Source organism: Cololabis saira, chromosome 12 (genome assembly GCF_033807715.1).
Source record: "Cololabis saira isolate AMF1-May2022 chromosome 12, fColSai1.1, whole genome shotgun sequence".
In the NCBI taxonomy this organism is placed as follows: Eukaryota; Metazoa; Chordata; class Actinopteri; order Beloniformes; family Belonidae; genus Cololabis; species Cololabis saira.
In genome coordinates this window covers 6,327,580-6,346,163 of record NC_084598.1, presented here as the reverse complement: position 1 = coordinate 6,346,163, position 18,584 = coordinate 6,327,580, and the positions used below count along the sequence as shown (strand labels likewise).

General features: G+C 38.4%; 1 protein-coding gene across 1 annotated transcript; it reads right to left on the bottom strand.

Annotated features, from left to right (window-relative positions):
• Window positions 1-995: 995 nt before the first annotated feature.
• On the bottom strand, window positions 996-16,941 carry LOC133456727 (oxysterol-binding protein-related protein 2-like). The gene is made up of 14 exons (XM_061735281.1): window positions 16,851-16,941; window positions 15,283-15,404; window positions 15,089-15,200; window positions 12,676-12,751; window positions 11,369-11,503; window positions 10,871-10,968; window positions 10,608-10,790; window positions 9,403-9,510; window positions 9,222-9,311; window positions 9,015-9,141; window positions 8,194-8,313; window positions 6,827-6,950; window positions 6,632-6,722; window positions 996-2,943 (listed from the first exon to the last, which is right to left on the bottom strand). Exons 2-14 carry the CDS (start codon window positions 15,317-15,319, stop codon window positions 2,841-2,843), a joined length of 1,404 nt encoding a protein of 467 aa, XP_061591265.1. The 5' UTR covers window positions 15,320-15,404; window positions 16,851-16,941; the 3' UTR covers window positions 996-2,840.
• Window positions 16,942-18,584: the final 1,643 nt, after the last annotated feature.

Here is an 18,584-nt window from a genome sequence, read left to right as displayed (position 1 = left end):
TGATGCCTGGCTAATAACTAACCCCCCCAAAACATCCTTTAGTTTTTATATGAAGCTTTGATTATGTATTTAAATGAAAAAGACTTACAATTTTGTGTTTTACAATTTCTAAATTATTATTTTTCCCATCACTATGAATAGATCAGGTAAGTTTATGCATATTTAGTTTATATTTTTCACATTTCTTTTTTGTATAAAACTTTTTTTTTTCTTTTTTTCATTATGAAGTGGTTCAAAGGTCTCAGAAATACATGTATTAAATATGATACACAATATATTCATCACAAATATATACTTTAAAGAATGATGAAAGACCTACATTTTATAATTTGTCTATATGTTGAGTAAGGCATTCTTTTTCAGTGTCACAACTTAAACAAATACAATATTAGTTTCAGCAACATTCAATATAAAACTGCACCCGTACATGCCACTTCAGTTCACTTGCAGATTTAGTGTCTTCAATTAGTGTCTTGTTGGGCTTTTATAACATTTTATCCCACAATCTACACTGATTCTGTTAAAGTGGCTTTGTACATTTTAATTTTATAGCTTTCGCTTCCAAAGAGAAAAATACATTTGTAAACTGAATGTTCTCAGCTCATGTATGATTTTGCTCCGAAAAATTAATGTTCAAAAAGTTAAATAAATTACAACAAATTAGCAGTCAAACCAGTCTTCCCTATTTTGTGTTAAACTGCATGAAAGCCTGCTGTGCAGACTCTATGATGCCACTAGAAACCAATGGTCTTCTGCTGGTCCCAGTTTTTTCTTCGCTGATCCTCCAAGATTGATTTAATGGACCTCTTGGAGAATTTAAAAGCCATGAGTGTCCATTTCCCCCTTAAGACTCAGAATAAACCTCAATGTTGCCTGCAAAGAGCATTGGGTGCGTCTCCAGACCTTCACATTGATGTTGTGATTCACACACTGATCCACAAACACCACATAGTTATGTTTCAAAACAATTTTCAATACAATGAAAGAGAAACCCGTTTTATAGTCCATAATTTATTTCTTAAATATGCTTTAGATGCATATGGTTGTGCACGAGTAACACTATGAAGAGACGGGGGGAAAAAAACCCAACAGATTAACATACATACAATGTAAACATTTTCAAATAGGATGCTCAACAAAAAGATAAGGGGGTAAAGAGATGAGAAGAGACATGAGATTGTACCTGCACCTCTGAGTGGTTCCAGGCTTCACAAAGTGCTTTGAATTCGGAGCAGAGGGAAGAACAGCTAGAGCGGTTTGAGTGTACACATGTGCATAGAACTGAGTGTTAAAATGTGCATTTTTAATGCAAAGTTAGTGCTTTCAAACAAAAAGAAACCAATCTGTTTAACAACTTCTGAAATATCTACATACGTAGTCTTAAAGCCGTCATCGGCGCACAACACACGTGAACTGCTGCGTCTGAAACGTCTGAAGCGCACGCTGGCTGCAAGCTAAAGACAAACTGCAAGTATTTGATTTTTCACATTTCAAGAGGGTTGACTGGATGGGGAAGTTTGCATAGGTTTATGATGCCTACAGTGTCCTGTCTAACGTAAATGCAGTAACTACTTGAAAATGACTCAAAGGGGAAGCCTTTGAAGTCAGAGCCAAATGCTCGTGCAGGAACTGAGACGGCGTCAGGAGTCAGTCTGACTCAAACTGGGGCGTGCCTCCTCTGGGGTTGTTCAGGGACCAATGTGTGTGTTTTTTATGCTTCTCAGTAATGATAAACTGATCAGTCAGACTACACCGTAAAAACAAAACCACTATTAGGGAATTTTGCATAACTGTTCATATCTTACATTCATATCTTACATTGTAGCTCAAGTGAATTCTATGTTTACAGGCTCAGATCTGCCAAAAATAAGTGAGCAAAGGAATAAGGAAAGAAGCTCGACGGATGTTTTCTTTCATCTGAAATATTTTTACATTGATCTAAAGCTCTGAATAGTTCAAACAGGATTCATCTATTCCTGAAACCCTTCAACCAGCGTCTGTCTCATATACAGAAGTCTGCTGTCTGCAGGGAGGAGGGAAGGAGGAGGTCAACACAGATTCAGACTAAAATATCTGGTGACCAATCATTTTTCTATCCTTTTTCCTTTTAAGTGAACATATTTTTACTCAGTGCAGAATCATTTTTCTCTCATGGCTTTAACATCTTGGTGAGCATGCATGCACCAATTATTGTACAAATTTTTTACATTACAGCAGACAACAATGTTCCAACAGAATCTGTTTACTGTAGCAGTCAACATGATTACAAGCAGCTTTCCTTTCTACTACAAGTCTCTATTCATAGAAACACTTTGGGCCTTTTACAGATGTTTGATGCAAAATAAAAACACGTCTAATTTCCAAGCTGGTTATATAAAAGTAGCCGTGTTTAAGTGTGTTTACACATTACCTGATATTTGAAAGAAATTTGACAAAAGGTGTGTTTTTTGCCTACAAGACAATGGTTGTGTACCTGGAGTAAAACTAAATACATATAATGTTTATGTCCTGCAGCAGCCTGTTCACTGCCCCAGAAACCACAATGGTTGCAGGTTTGAATCCAGAGAAAGGGGAGGAACATGTTCAGGGTGTATGACTATGAGGGAGTGTGATTTCAACATTTACAATAATTATTTTCTAAAATCTTCCATAATACTAAAACGTCTCCTGCAGAGTGTGTTCACAGTCACTTTTTAATGATCTGATTTACAGATGTCCCATTTTTACCGATTCTAACAAAAGACAATGTATCAGTGAGCATCTGCCCATCAAAAAGTCACAAAATCTGAGATGCTGACAACTGAAGAGTATTATCTTAGATACACTAAACATCTCCTGTGTCAATAGATGTTGGGACAGTCTGCATAATTCCTGTCAAAGTATCCACCTGTGTACAGCCAGTCCTCGGCTGCTGTGTGAGGGTTCGTCCCCAGCCGGAACCACCTGAAGAGACATGAAACGTTCATGAGCCATTTTTAATAGTGAGGGTTATGGTCAAATGTGCTCCACATGAGCAATAAAACGGCTTTGAATATGCATTCAAATAATCCTCTGGGGCACATCCAGTTCATGTGGAAGTTACAGTAATTAAGGATTTTACTCCAAGCTCTTTCTCACTAAAACGCACACACAAACATCGGTCCGTACACTTAAAAAAAAGCACATTATTCTAGCTGTAGGTAATTTATATCATGTTATGTGATCAATGTATTACTTTAAACATATTTAAAAAGGGAGTTTGCATGTTCTCCCCGTGCTTGCGTGGGTTCCCTCCGGTTACTTCCGCTTCCTCCCACAGTCCAAAAACATGCATGTTAGTTTAGTTGATTCATAATTGCCCGTAGGTGTGAGCGTGAATGTTGTCTGTCTGTATTTGTGGCCCTGTGATGGCCTCTCGCCTGGAATGAGCTGATAGGCTCCAGCAGACCCCCAGTGACCCTGGACAGGATAAAATGGGCATAGAAAATAGATGGATGGATGGATGGATATTTAAAAAGATGGCATTATTTCATTGTCTCCTTTTTTTTTTTTTTAATTTATGGGGTTTTTTTTTAATGTCACTCTCAAGCATGTAACAACTTCTAAGCAGTAGACAATATGGTTATTGTAAGTATTTATAGAGGCGATACAAGTTCAGCCAGACTGAATCTGTGTGACATCTTTGCTGGACAGTTAATCAGTTGGCTGATTATTACACATTGTTTATTCATTTTTATCAGCCATAGAAAAATCCATGTGGGTCGACATCTAGACACGGACCCAAAATAAAACCACACAAAGTTCAACACAAAATTATTAGCAAAAGTCATCCTTCAGAACTTTGATTTATTTTTTCTGTTTACTTAGATAAAATGAACACGTTATAGTGTGAATCCTCCTCTATTCTGATTCAGTGCGGCCCCTCAGCTAAAGACACACCTCACTAGCCTCTACTACGATAAAAACAACAAAAAAAACAGTAACCTTACATCAGCTTGGTGTTTTATCTTCAACCATGTTTTTGGTATTTTTGGTTGCCAGAGACGCACGCAAGGCCAAGCTGGAAAAACTTTAATTTAGGCTCCGACTTATTACATTTTTCCATCCAATAAAACAGACTACTCGATTTCTTAACTTTTTGTCGTAAATGAAAAAAGTTAACATTTCAAACATCTTAAACCACTTTAACCAAAATTCAAGTTCTTTTCAAACCTTGGAAGTACTCCATTAAAATTCAAGCATTTTAAGCACCTGTACAAACCCTGCTGTATGAATATCTCTGGACGCTGCTTTATTGTCGAGTGCACATAGATACATTTTAACCAGGTGAGTTAGTTGCTAGGTAACCATTCTTTATCTTTAAAGTTGCCAAAATTACCCCCATCATTTATTAATTACTTCCTGAACAAAAGATGCTTAAATGTGAGCAGGAGACACAAACACTTTTAATAAAAAATTAAAGTTTGGACATGCCGATCATTATTTTTATAACGGGCAGCCACTAAGTCAGATTTCCACATCTATACGCTAAAAGCAGAGCTCTGCAGCTTGTAAAGAAAAACTGTAAGATTAACTTTATGCATACTGAATTATAATAAAATAAGGAGTGTACAGGACAGAATGTTTCTCTGCACATTAAACCAACACAACAGTTAAGACCCTGCTGTCCAACAAGCCCTCGCGTTACTATTGGTCCAGCTAAACCAGAACTAAAGTTTTCAATTATGATTCTGCCTTTAGAACCACTACAACACATTTGAAATAAAACAATCTGTATGTGATCACTGTGAACCCTTTCAGGTTTAATTTAGGAACTACGGCCATTTTAAGCAAAGTACTTCAGTTTTAAGGCGTTTAAACGAATCTGGGCAAAGTGATAGAATTGTAAATAAAACCATAGTTTTTAATACTTTGAGTAAAATCCTCTGCAGTGACTGGTTTTGGGTCTGTCTGTCTCCAGTAACTGAAACGCACGTTCGGTTGGGTTGAGGCCAGGGCACTGAAGGATATCCAATTTTATTGCCTTCAAAAAAAAATTAAAGGAGCCGTCTGTAAGAAATGTCCAAAACTGGTACTGCAGTCACTTTCAAAATATTGTTGAGCGGCGTGTACCCTCCCCCTCCTCCCCCCGACCAGAGGTTTCCAGGTAGGCTGCAGAATGCAGCAGGAACGTAGGCTGCCATGGCTGCGATAATTAGAGCCGAGCTGGCAATCCGGATGCCGAAACAATACTGACTTGGTGATTGGGAGATAGGTGGAGGGTGGAGCTTCAGAAACAATACTGACTTGGTGATTGGGAGATAGGTGGAGGGTGGAGCTTCAGAAACAATACTGACTTGGTGATTGGGAGATAGGTGGAGGGTGGAGCTTCAGAAACAATACTGACTTGGTGATTGGGAGATAGGTGGAGGGTGGAGCTTCAGGCCAAAACAAAAAATGACAACATAAACATCAGTTGAGGGCTGCAACTCCTCTTTTTAAACTGGAATATCCTGGCTTGAGTGCTGTTGTCAGTGACATAAGTATTTGAAATGAACATGATTTTTAAATGTCTGTTGACATATCGGGGTCATTTTATGATTCGTTTTATTATTGCTCTTACATACAGCTCCTTTAAGTTGATTTTGCATTATGTTTAAGCTCATTATCCATCTCCACTGTAAAGCGCCATCCTTTTGGTTTGGTGACATTTAATTGAATGTAAGCCGAGACGATGGACCCGTATACCTCAGAATCCTCCCTCCTACTTCAGTCAGCACATCAACAATGAACACAGTGAGTCTGTTCCGTTTCCATACCACAACACCTCCACCATGTTGACACATCATCTCTGCTCTGGATCACCATCTGTTCCTTTCCTTCTCCATACTTTTCCTCTTATCATCATTGTGATAAAAGTTTATCTTGGTTCCATCTGTCCCAAGAATCTGACTCCTGAACATCGGAGACTTTTTTTTTTTTTTGGTATTTTCTAGGAAATTCTAATCTGTCTTGTCTAAACAGTTATTGAATGTTACCAGTAGTTTGAACCTTGTTGTAAATCCTCTGTATTTATTGTACATTTTGACACTCCTACTTCCTCCTTTTTCTTCTTGGCTTCTGCTGATGTCATGAAGGGCTTTTTTCACCAACATAAGGATTCTGCCATCATCCACTTTAGTTGTTTTCCGGGTCTTTTGATGTTGCAGGGCTCCCCAGTGCTTTTATTTAATTTCTGTTGATTTATCCACAGCAAAGGTTTTTGCCCTCTCTGTTACAGATGGATGTTTTTTTCGCCTCCTATTCTTAAATCTCCCAGGACGTCATGTTGGTAGCTCCAGCTCAAAAGCTGCCAAATGTCAAATCAATACCTGACCTCAAGTCCGCACCTTTTATCTGATGTATTTGTCTTGAAGTAATGATGGGATGGACCTGGTCAGTGTTTAGTCAACTGTCCAAATACTTTTGATCCTCCTCAAATAGAGCTAATCTGCTTAAAATGGTTGTAATTCTTAAAATGGTAAATGCCACATTTGCTGTGAAACCTTTTAAATCATGGTCACTATCCAAATACTTCTGGACATAAATGGGATTTATGCAGCTTTTGGAATAAATAAAAAGAGAAATTGATGAATGAATAAAAAGGTTGAAACAAAACGTCAGAAACACTGACCTGGTTGACCACTCTGTTTCATCCTGGGAGCGTTCTCTGCGTGCAGCTCTCTGTTTCTCCTCTAACCGCTCTTTCTCGGTACTAGCTGAATCTAAACAAAGAATACACACACACAGAAAATAAAGATTCTTTAGAGGACGATATGGGCATCCTGGTGAGAAAAACCTCCTCTCTTTTCTGAGCGGCTGACGTTACCCATGTCTCCGTTTTCCATGGCTCTGATGTCGGGCCGCAGCCGGCAGTCTGTTGGCGCCAGCCGGCTTTCCATCCCCGGCTCCAGCTCATTTAGCGTCACGGTAAAGCTGGTGAAGTTATACATCTGTAAGAGTCACAAACAGCACAGAAAACAGAGAAAAACTAAGTGGTTTTTTTTTGTTTTTGTTTTATATGCTAATCCAATGAATCTTAATATATTTACTTATAACCTGATATCAAAACGTTTATAAAAACAGAGGACACAAGACATGTTAGGAAAAAAAAAGGTTTTAAGAGCACTGGGATTCAAAAGTGGCTGATTGTGTAAAAAGTTGTCATATCTTAAAGCGACACTACGTAACTTTTCCACCTTAATATCATATTTCCAGAGTCATTGTGATGGTACATCAACTTCCCACAGGTTTAATGAACCTCTGTCATGGTCTGAGGGGTCTGTATCGCCTTCACTGGCACTATGTAACTTTGAGGAGCATGGTAGGAACCCTGCCACACTAAAAAACTACAAATCTTTACGACTTTGACTGCTTTACGGCATACGTCACTTCCCCCTCCTTCCCGATTCGTAGTCGAGACGAAAATGGGCTGGGCGTGGAGCGCAGAGCTGGTAACCCGTTGCTGCGTTGTGGCTGCAGCAGCTCCACACAACAGAGGTGGGGAAAAGATCGCTAATGGTTTAACTTTTCAACAGTTTCCTGTTCGGAGGCAGAACCACGCAGGCCAAGTATCTGATATAACAGAGTAAAAGAGTGAAAGAGTCGTCCGCTTTTATATAAATTGATTACTGGTTTTAATTGTTCATCTTTGGTTGGATTTTGAAGTGGTTCAGAAAACATTTGCTTCTTTTGAGTCACACGAAGAGAACACGTTGCTTAATGCTTTAGAAGGATTTTAAGGACCAGGTTCAAGTCGGGGTTAGAATCATCATCTGATGCATAAGCATTACTCCTAATAAATCAATTTTGAGCTCAATAAATGGGAAAAAGGTGGACTACATTTTGGATCTGGACAGCAGAAGGTTTGTGAGTATTGATCACATTTTGACTGCATATACTTGGATGCAACTTCTTTCCCAAAAAGAAAGTTACAAAGAGGAAAGTGTGTTCTAGGTTAAAAGGCTGTAAATGAGTGTCACTAAAGTTTCCTGTGGTGTAAAGAAGAACTGGCCCTACTAGCAAAAGATATCACAGTTTCTGAACAGCAACTAAACAAGGTGACATTAGTGAGCATTACATACTGTGCCATCAGAGTTCAGCTCAACCAAATGAATAATATTATTAGTATCATCTATTTTTTTACATGAAATGGATCGAAATTTAATATTGTATCACCTATTTTAAGACACTAACCTGCGCTGAGTAAGCAGGCCGCGGTGTTATCCTCCATAATAAGGCACTTCCTGGGATCACAGTCACAGTCTCTTGAATTTCTGGCATCTCATCTGCCTCCTCACCTTCACAGCTATTCTCCTACATACACACAAACATAAACACAGGTAAATGATGCCGTCACACACTAACTCAAGCCAACTGTATATACAGTTCAGTGCAAACAGGTGATTTCACAGAACTACGGTTGCCACAAATTCAACACATCTCTCAAGCAACAACGCACGTCATTGCAAGACATTATGGATTAGTGCTGGCAATGATCTAGTCATACACTACACTTGGAACTAGACAACAGCGGTAGAACACTACAGATATCAAATACACTTTTACCTTACCTTCTACTAATGCCACTGCATGTTATTGTGAAAGGAAGAGATACCATTTGAGAAAACAATTTCAGTCACATGTAGAACATGTTAAAAGACAAACAAGTGGGCAAACTGGGTGGCATTTCACTTCAGTAGACGCTCAGACTTCAATCGAAGTAGAATGAGGAAATAGCTTGTTTTTATTCTTTGTTCTTGCTTTTTTCATACTGTACCAAAAATGAAATGAGGTTCCGGGATAGATGCATTTTTCTCCCAGGGTATGTGCAATGTCGTTCACTGCTGCTTGGTCTCTCACTAATTTTATTGTGGTATTGAGTCTGATATCTGTTGCTGGCTGTATGTGTTGATTGTATGTGTTTTTATACATTATGCATGTATTTGATTGCCTAAAACAAATGTACCTAGTGGACATTAAAGTATAACTCAACTCAACCCCCGGTAGACTCTCACCTGTTTCAGCTTCTTTGAGTCGCCTCCCGTTTTCTTGTCTGACTTCTTGCACGTCTCGTAAAGCTTCGGGTCAATGCTGTACATACACTCTGTCCACTTGCCATAGACCACTCTGCGCTTCTTCTTACTGTATAAACATCAGCAAATTCAGTTCAGACAAAATCAAAACTACTTGCTAGTGTCAGTGCAGTATGGCTCCTTCCTCACCTTTTGTCTTGGATATGCCCTTCCACTTTGTGGAGGTCCTTTCCAAACATCCCACATGGTTTGAAGTTCAAAACACACTTATCTCCAGTACTGAGGAGTACAAGACAAAAGAAATACTTGCCTTTAACGATCAGCGGTCAAAAGAGCTCTAAAGGTTTCAGTAAAGTCTCAACAACTGTACCTGTGGTTGATTATCTCCACCGTTCCATATTGTTCAATCCAGAGTTTTCCCAAGATGATGTTATGCACACAGCACAGTGGATTCGTCCATGTGTACGCCTCTTTATGTCTACGGCAAAAATCACAGTCATAGTTGAGAAATACCCACATATGCATTACAACTTATACAAGTCTCACGTTCATATTAAAACATGAGATTTTACCTCTGAAGCAATGTTGGAAATGAGCAAAATGCATCTTATTTGTAGATTTACAAATAGTAGAGCCATAAAATGTGAAGTTCATGTCACACCCTGGGTAATTACGCTGTTTATGAGCCATAATAATCTCACTAGCACAGAGAATGTCTTTTGTATGCAGGGACTCAAACTACCATCCTGCAGGATGATGTCTTTAAGCAAAACTTAAAATCATAGCACAGTCCTTCTCTGTTCAAAATAACAATATTGTTATCACATTCAACCACTGCAGGTTAAAAAAATGCTTCAACAAGTTCCCAATTCTTGGAGCGACTTATAGCACCACTGACTCAGACTCCAGAAAATAAAAAAAACACAGCTGAATGTGTCTGAAAGTATTATAATTGCTTGACTTTAATAAATGTTCAGATTTTGCAGAAAATCTGAATTGGGCACGACACTGACTGATTTGTAAATGTTTAAACTCAGACAAAAAGTTCATCCATTCAATACAAAAACATAGTTTGTAACATGGAAGAAGGTGATCAGAGGTTAGACTCAGTAATCAAGTATAAATCCATCTTGCCGTTTTAGGTACGACTCCTCTTCTCATGGTAAGGTCTGTTTCCGCTTTCTTTTATGCCACATTCATGATTACAATGTTTATGCTGAACTTACCACCTGCACTTCGTGGCCTCATACCAAACTGATATGAGTTATTGATGCTCTTATCAAATGCTTAGCCAAATCAATAAGTCAATCAATAAATAAGCACTCTGTGTGTGTGTGTGAGCATGTCAGGTTGTTTGTCTAGATGTGTCCCTGTGATGGACTGGTGACGTGTCCAGGGTGGACCCTGCTGGAACAGGCTCCAGCAGACCCCGGTCACCCTGTGTAAGATTAAGCAGGTCTACTTAATGGGTGGGTGGATATTTTTCTTTGATTTGTCGTGTTTAGGATCACAACAGTCTAGTATGAACAAACAACAGCATGATAAACAGTAAATGGAGCAGGACTAAATACTCACTTTAATAACTCCAGCGTCATGGTGCCTTTTGGCTCCGCCTCCACACTTTTGCCCCAGAACTTAAGCTTTGGGTAGATGGAGCCATGAAACTCAAAGTCCTGTTTCAGAGACTGGGCGTGGAAGGCACTGACTGGAGGGTGGTGGCTCACCTGCTCGGAGAGCAATCGGTAGCCCTCGTCCTCTCTTGGGAGAAAAGAAAGAACAAAAACTTCAAGTACATTTGCCATGAAGATTTTCATCAGAAAAGCACAGCCAGGCTTTACCTTATGAGCTCATACGTCTCCCCTAGTAAAGGATTAAATGGCTTTCCAGTCCTTTCCCACTGAGATGCTACAGATGAAACAGCAAACGCAGCAACAAACTGTCACAGACAAAAAAAAAAAAAAGAATTAGGATAATTAGTCTTTATAGGTTTTTTTTCCTCAAATCTGAGTGTTTACAGCTTTGTGCCAGTAAAGGAGAAAAGGTTTTTGACTTTTCATCCTGGTTTCTATGAGTTTGGGGTGAAGGAGGTATTCAACATTTTCCTATATAAAAAAAAAAAAAATAATAATAATAATAATAATAATAATAATAATAATAAATATATATATATATATATATATATATAGATAGAAATGTGGTTAGAGCTCTGCATCTGACCAAGATTAATTATCTCACTTTGTTATTATCCATTTAGAACAATGCTTGCACAGAGGAAAGTCATTTTCAGAAGACAAAAATGTGGAGGGAAAAAAATGCCACTACTGTGTCATCCGTACCTGCATGCGGTCTATGGAGTCAGATAAACTGCAGGCTTGGTGGATGAGGTGAGTGTGTTCCATGTACTCTGAGATCCTCTGGAGAAAACTCAGCGGCTCGTTAAACACAACTGGCATCGCTATTTTGGACAGCTCCTGCAAAATTATTATGAAAGAATGCTAAATAATACAACAAACTACTTTACATAAACAACTCGTGTATAACACTGATTTCTGCAAGAAAAGAGAGACGACATAAAACCTGAGGAAGGGGAAAAGTGATTTACTGCTTAGCAGGTTTCTATAAGTGAACAAAAGAGCCAATATGCCAAAAAAGGATCAGCACATGCTGCTAAATCATAGAAGAGGATAAAAATCAAAAAAGGACTAAAAAAAGGCTGCACTCCAAACTCAAATACACAGTTGTTACATTCCTGCTCCAACTTTGTAAAACAATGCTAACATTTACTTTCATGCTTCTCAGATTTGTATGTCACATGTTAAATGTTATGTTATTTTTGATGGCAGCAAAAATTGTACTTACTGATCCTGTAACAAAGAAACTGAAGTAATCATGTAAGTTAAATCATTATTCATCAAAAAAGAAAATAAAAAAAACTGGAGTTGCTGTGTAAAAAACAGATTCCAATGACATACTCATCATTTACATTATTATCCAAGACATGCTTAAATGATTGACATCTTTGTCACCTGGATGGAAGAATATGACGCTCCAAAAACTGTACACATATCTTGGCACTAATGCTGCTTCAAATTAATCATGCCATAAAGAATGCGATGTCGATCGTGTTCAAATTGGGGGGTACAAAATGGTAAAGTAACCATTAAAGTTTGAAGGTGAAATTTCATCTTGCAGCTGTGGTCACTGACAGTTCTCAGAGGTCGACCCAAGGGTCCACCCGAGGGCTTCCACTTCACCAACGTTCAATACTGGTTTTGTCCTTGTCCCCCATCTACATCAATATTTTTTCAAATCTTTGAATTACATTAGATATAATTACATTATATAATGATTAACTGACCAAATTCTCCATTTGCTTACATTTTGAGAAATGTTAAATCATAGAAGTACATGCCAGCACAAAACTTTGACATTTCTTTGTTGTTTAGCTCCCTTTCAAAAAAAAGAAAAAAAAAGCATTTTAGTGCAGTTTTTCAATAAATATTGAGTTTAGCCGATTTGTGAATTACTGAATTCTGTTTTTTACGCTTTAACCCAACTGTTTGGCAGGTTGTCTTGTAGAGTAGCAGCTGAGCATTGCAGCGTCCTTTTCACACAGATTTAGTAGGAAGCCAGCAGGACTCACCATGCCGATGCATTTCTTCAGTATACTCCAGACACTGAAATTGTTCCTGGAGATCATTTCAGCAGGCAGGGTTTTCCTAACACACATTTGGATCAAATGAGATGAAAATGATACTGAGATATTCAGATGACACTTTGGGTAAGTCAGTAACAGCAGCTCCTCTGCTTAGCAGAAACATTGTAGTCTCCTCAGCTAATACTCATAGTGCAGAAATGACACAGACGTTACTCAAAGAACACTCATGTGGACATGCACATGCACATACAATTCATGCAAAACTATTATGCAAACTGCATTCTTCAAGATCACTGATGAATGGTTGCAACATGAATTATACATTTTGTTAGGGGAATGTATAAGCATTTACATAGTTATGTAACAACTGTTATGTGTTCAACAATATTGAGCAGTTACAATACACAAACAGTTTTCCTCAACTCCTTAACTATTTTAGTCCAAGGCCCTTGGTGAATATCAGGTGTCCAATTCAGCCACTATTGTGTTAGGGAGAGGGGTGAGGAAAGAGGCCCATCACCCAGTTATCTGTGAGTTCTTTCCTGGCTGGCCAGTAGCTGTTTTCATACATGACTGCAGCCCTAACCTTTTCCATAGGTGCTGCATGAAGACAATGTCTCCTCCAAACACACCTGCAGAGTTCTCAGAGTTTAAGAACTCCCTATACTGGCCATCTTTGGATGCTCCACTGTCTGTTCTACCACAGGAAACACAGCTTGCTCTGCAACTTGGGATGGTCGTGGCTAAGAAGTGCATTTTATTGAACTGGAAGTCTGCCACCCCACCCACCTATACCCAATGGCTCACTGAAATGCTGTCAGCTATTCAGATGGAGAGACTGCGCTTGCATGGCTCGGACAGGCCAAATAGATTTGAGAGTCTGGGGTCCTTTTCTGGCTCAGTGCGGGACATGATATCTAACTCTTTTCCACTCGCAATAGACTTGTTTTGTTGTGTGTTTTCTCTGTGGTCACTTGTCTGGCAGCCCCCTTTTTATTTGGTTATTTTTATTTTGTTATTAATTTTTTTTAGTTTTTTCTTATTCCTGTTTTGATGTTTGTTGTTTGCTTTCATGTTGTGGGTTGTTCCTTGGGTAAAATGTTAAAAATATAAATAAAATATTAAAAAAAAAAAAAAAAAAAAAAAAAGAACTCCCTATTATTTAGTATAAATGTCCCCATGAGTGAATGCAGCAGCAATTCTCTCACAGACAGCGGCTGGAGATATTGACAACTTAATGAATATTATTTTCTGTCTGATTAGGTGTTCATTTCTACCAATTCAACAGTTTTTCAGAAAATACTAAAACACCAATAACAACAAAAAAGCGAGTCGTGATTGTAAAATTGTGCAATGCCTAATCTGCCTTCCTCAACGTGACGTAAGCAAAAACACTGATTACAACGAAAAGAAATGAAAAGAAAAAAAAGCAAGGTCCACACAAGATTCTGCACATACTGGCCTTTGTAATTATGTGAAAATTGTTAAAGAACTAAATGTTGTGAACATCTGGCTGTACAGGATTATTTTTGAATCCCATTTTCAGCCTGTGAAGATCCTCCCTTACCTGAGCCATGTTTCTAATTTGCCCTTTTTTAGCCTCAATTGTTCTCTACTACCCTGTTGACTGCTTTGCATTGAAACTTTGGATTATCAAGTGGTCACACTTTCAAGACTAAGTATTCCAAATGTGATGTATCCATTTCAAAAAACTTTTTTTTTCTTCCTCTTTTGGTGTTGGACAGGGATGCTACTTCTGCACACTTTCATCTAAGAGCATGTAGACTACACCATGGATCATTATACAAGTATACTTATAGACGAGGCTCGACCTAGTTCAGTTATGATGTAAACTAAAAACAGATCAGACCAATCACAATATTGTATGAACTTAAAATGCACATATGTAAACTGGGACATTAAGGAAATAAGTGGAAAATGGACTATATATATTGTTGTAAAGTCTATCCAGTGTGACATCGGTGATAAATTTGCTTTTGTCATCACAGAAATATGAAACTACCATATTCTAGCTTCAGTCAATCAGAATCCAGCCCCACACTCAAAGATTTTTGGTTGTCATTACACATCTATGTCATGTTTGACTTTAATGGTGAAGTTTGTTTCACAAATGAGATTCTAATCAACTAAATACACTTACAACTTACGTGGTCTTTTGTGTTCTGCTGCAAACTTTGCTGTTCTCTATTGTTTAAATTGTGTTTTTGTATTTTGATTGTTGTACGGCGACCTTGAGTGCCATGAAAGTCGCCTAACAAATGAAATGTATTATTATTATTATTAAGTATCATCAACTGAAGTTATGAAATCCAAACCAGTAATCATGGTTATGTGAATCCCACTTGTACATAAATGACTGCAGGAACAGGTTTCTCACCTGCGCTGCCAGACTCCGTTCTCCTGCGCCGCCCCCCCGGCGGTCACCTGCTTGCTGTCAAACACCAGAGCATCTTTGAAGCTGACCTCGCAGGAATCATCTGACTCCAGCCCTGAGGGAGGACAGGACAGTGAGGGACAGAGACCAGACACTGACACAGACTGGCCCGCCTCACCTGCTCACAGCCGTCTCACCTGTCTCGGCGTCGAAGAACTCCTCCTCGCTGTTCATGCTGAGCAGATGCCTGGCTCAAGAGTCACTCGGCAGTCCTGTTCCAGGACCGACCCGTCCCCAACATCACAGCCAAACACGGAACCTGCAACACGGACAGCTCGTTACAGCGATGAAGCCGGACATTACACTCATGTCACTCTTGCACCATTCTGCACAACTGAATATAATATATTTGCACTGGACTTTTTACCTTTTTACTACCTCCTCGCACTAATGTAGATGTCTCCACACTCATGTAAATACTGAAATCACCCATGTATATACTGTAACCAGAGGTGTCAAGTAACAAAGTACAAATACTTCGTTACCTTACTTAAGTAGAAATTTTGGTTATCTATACTTCACTGGAGTAATTATTTTTCAGACGACTTTTTACTTTTACTCCTTATATTTTCACACAATTATCTGTACTTTTTACTCCTTACATTTTAAAAACAGCTTCGTTACTCTATTTCATTTCGGCCTTTAAAATCTGGATAGAGTGAATTTGGTTGTGGTTGTTTCAGATGTTCTTGTCCAGTTTTGTTCTTACATCCGTTCCCTCAGATTCCTGCAACTAAACTTGGATGTACATTCCAATAAAGATAATATGCCTCTGAAGTTTGACTTTTTGCACCATTACAATACTTATAGGCGAATAGTCATCATAGCTCCCGCTCTCTGAAACACATGTTAATGCTCAATAGTACACATATATGGTTCTTTAATATATTTGCATTATACTAAGATACATTCATTTTCAATGGCTTTTGTCCTTAATGGCTTTTCCCCCCTTACATTACTTTTATACTTTAAGTAGTTTTGAAACCAGTACTTTTATACTTTTACTTGAGTAAAAAACTTGAGTTGATACTTCAACTTCTACAGGAGTATTTTTAAACTCCAGTATCTATACTTCTACCTGAGTAATGAATGTGAATACTTTTGACACCTGACTGTAACTCAAATCTGTGTAAATCATATTATCACATCTCATCTGTTCATATTATATATATTATCATTCATTCATGTCAGACCTGCACCTTATAACAAGTTATTTATTAATCTGCGCTATGCACACACACACACACACACACACACACACACACACACACACACATATATATATATATATATATATTTATTTCACTGCATAAGCACTTCTGGTTAGATGGTAACTGTATTCCGTTGCTCTGTACTTTTGACAAGTGCAATGACAATAAAGTTGAATCTAATCTAATTTCACGGAGCGTGTTGTGAGCAGTTCGCAGGTTTAAGGCTGATTTATGGTCCCGCGTTACACCTACGCAGAACTCACGGCGTAGGCACGCGACGACGCGCACCGTACGCCGCGTACCTGCGTCGATTTAACGCAGAACCATAAATCAGGCTTACTGTCGCAGCTAGCAGCTAACTAGCCCTTAGCATCCCGCTGCTCTCAGCTAAAACGGCAGCTGGAGCAGATATTCACCAATGACACCAACAGAGTCACTGTCGGAGCGACATGGACACCCACACAAACATTTACAAACCGTCAAACTAAACATACCTGCGAATTGACGTCAGATGAACCCCTAGTAACGTAAACAATCGAAAAGTGCAGCGCTTTTGGAGGCTGGCGGAAGTGGGCGGCAAGGACACGGTGATTGACAGGTGCGTCGGCCAATCAGGCGGCCGCCAGGAGCGGAGCGGAAGTGGAGGGCAGAGAGCAGAGTTGTGTCAGCAGCTATTTTCATCCAACACGTTCAATAATGTGACGTGAGGAAGGCAACACGCCTGAATGATCGCAGCTCCCCTAATGTGCATAGTTATGATAACAGTCATGTATTAAATATTAGGGGTTATTTATGTTAAAGCTGTGTTGAAACCAGACCCTTTTGAAATAATAAACGCTCTGCTCTCCTCTTCTTTCATGTCTTTTCAGGGATAATATACTGATTTCCACATAACAGCCAAACTCTTACATATTTGCTAGAAATACTGTGATGTCTGACCAATACACCGATTACAGCATTATTACACTTTTCTTTATTAGGTAAAACTAATATCAGCTGCCAGATTTTTTGCATCCCAAAAAGCTAGCGTTCTTGTAGAAATATGTTCATTTCATTCATATTTTATTCATGGCAGTTATTTTCTTTGATCTGTGCATGTCAATAAAGAGTTTGTCATTATTACGTCCACAGAATGTTAGAAGTTGGGGCTTAAAAACTGTTTGGTCCTGATGATCTGAAGAGCAAACCAAAACAAGATGCATGGAAAACACGGACTGCCTAGCGACAGAAATGTTGTTTTAATAGTAGGCTAATTCACAAAACGTACACTATGTAAAGCACTAAAATAATCTTTTAAACGCCTTTATAAATGTTACACTGAAAACACTGCCAGGTCAGCAGTTTAAAAGAAAAACAAACACATTTTTCTTTTAAACTGCTGTTCTTTCCCGTTCTGCACTTCTTTGGAAATTACAGTTTTATTGGGCGGTCCTGAACAGTCCAACCTGAGTCTGTCTATGGTTTGTTCCTCACCCTCGTGGTTCTGGTGCTCTTTAAACACGGACGCATCTCCACACACCTACCTGTGTGTCCAATGAGCGCGAAGAGCCAGCTGAGACCGAGCCATTTACATCCAGTCTGGGCCAAATGCGCATCACTCCATTTTTAAACAGAAGATTCAGCTTCAAGATTATGATGCTCATTTTTTTTTCACAATATGTTTATTGTCCTTTTTTAGTTTTTCAAACATACAACATTTACGCATACATTACATAGACATAGACACACATACACTTAGCTTGCACCATTTTCAATAGAAATATAAATAATTATATTGAATTAACCAATCAGGGAGGAAAAATAAAATAAATAATTAAAAAAATAAAAAATTAAAATATGATATTTTCCACAATATTTACAAGTTATTTTCAGGTAGATTTTGCACTTTCATAAAATAAGATAAGATAATCCTTTAATAGTCCCACAGAGGGGAAATTTGCAGTTTACAGCAGCAAAGGGGATAGTGCAAAAACAAGAGGCATCAATAGGAATAGTAATAACACAGTAATAATAACACACTATAAACAGTAAACTGGTATATATGTAACAGAGTTGAAAAATCCCACTTTAATCATTTTTGTTTTCAAATTATATTTAGGGATTTTATTTATCATTTATTTATTTTGTTGAATGTTTGTGAATTTTATCTAAATTAGTTATTTTATTTTATTGTTATTTTTATTTGCGTATTTTGAGGAAACTGCCTTTTTGGCCCTACCCTCTTTTTG

What these genes read in the sequence shown, in the direction of transcription:
- LOC133456727 (XM_061735281.1), bottom strand. Translation starts at nt 15,319, where the DNA reads ATGAACAGCGAGGAGGAGTTCTTCGACGCCGAGACAG. An exon ending in GTTCTTCGACGCCGAGACAG is followed by an intron (nt 15,201 to 15,282) that starts GTGAGACGGCTG and finishes GTCCTCCCTCAG; the next exon opens with GGCTGGAGTCAGATGATTCC. An exon ending in GGCCTGCTTACTCAGCGCAG is followed by an intron (nt 6,951 to 8,193) that starts GTTAGTGTCTTA and finishes TGACTCTTACAG; the next exon opens with ATGTATAACTTCACCAGCTT.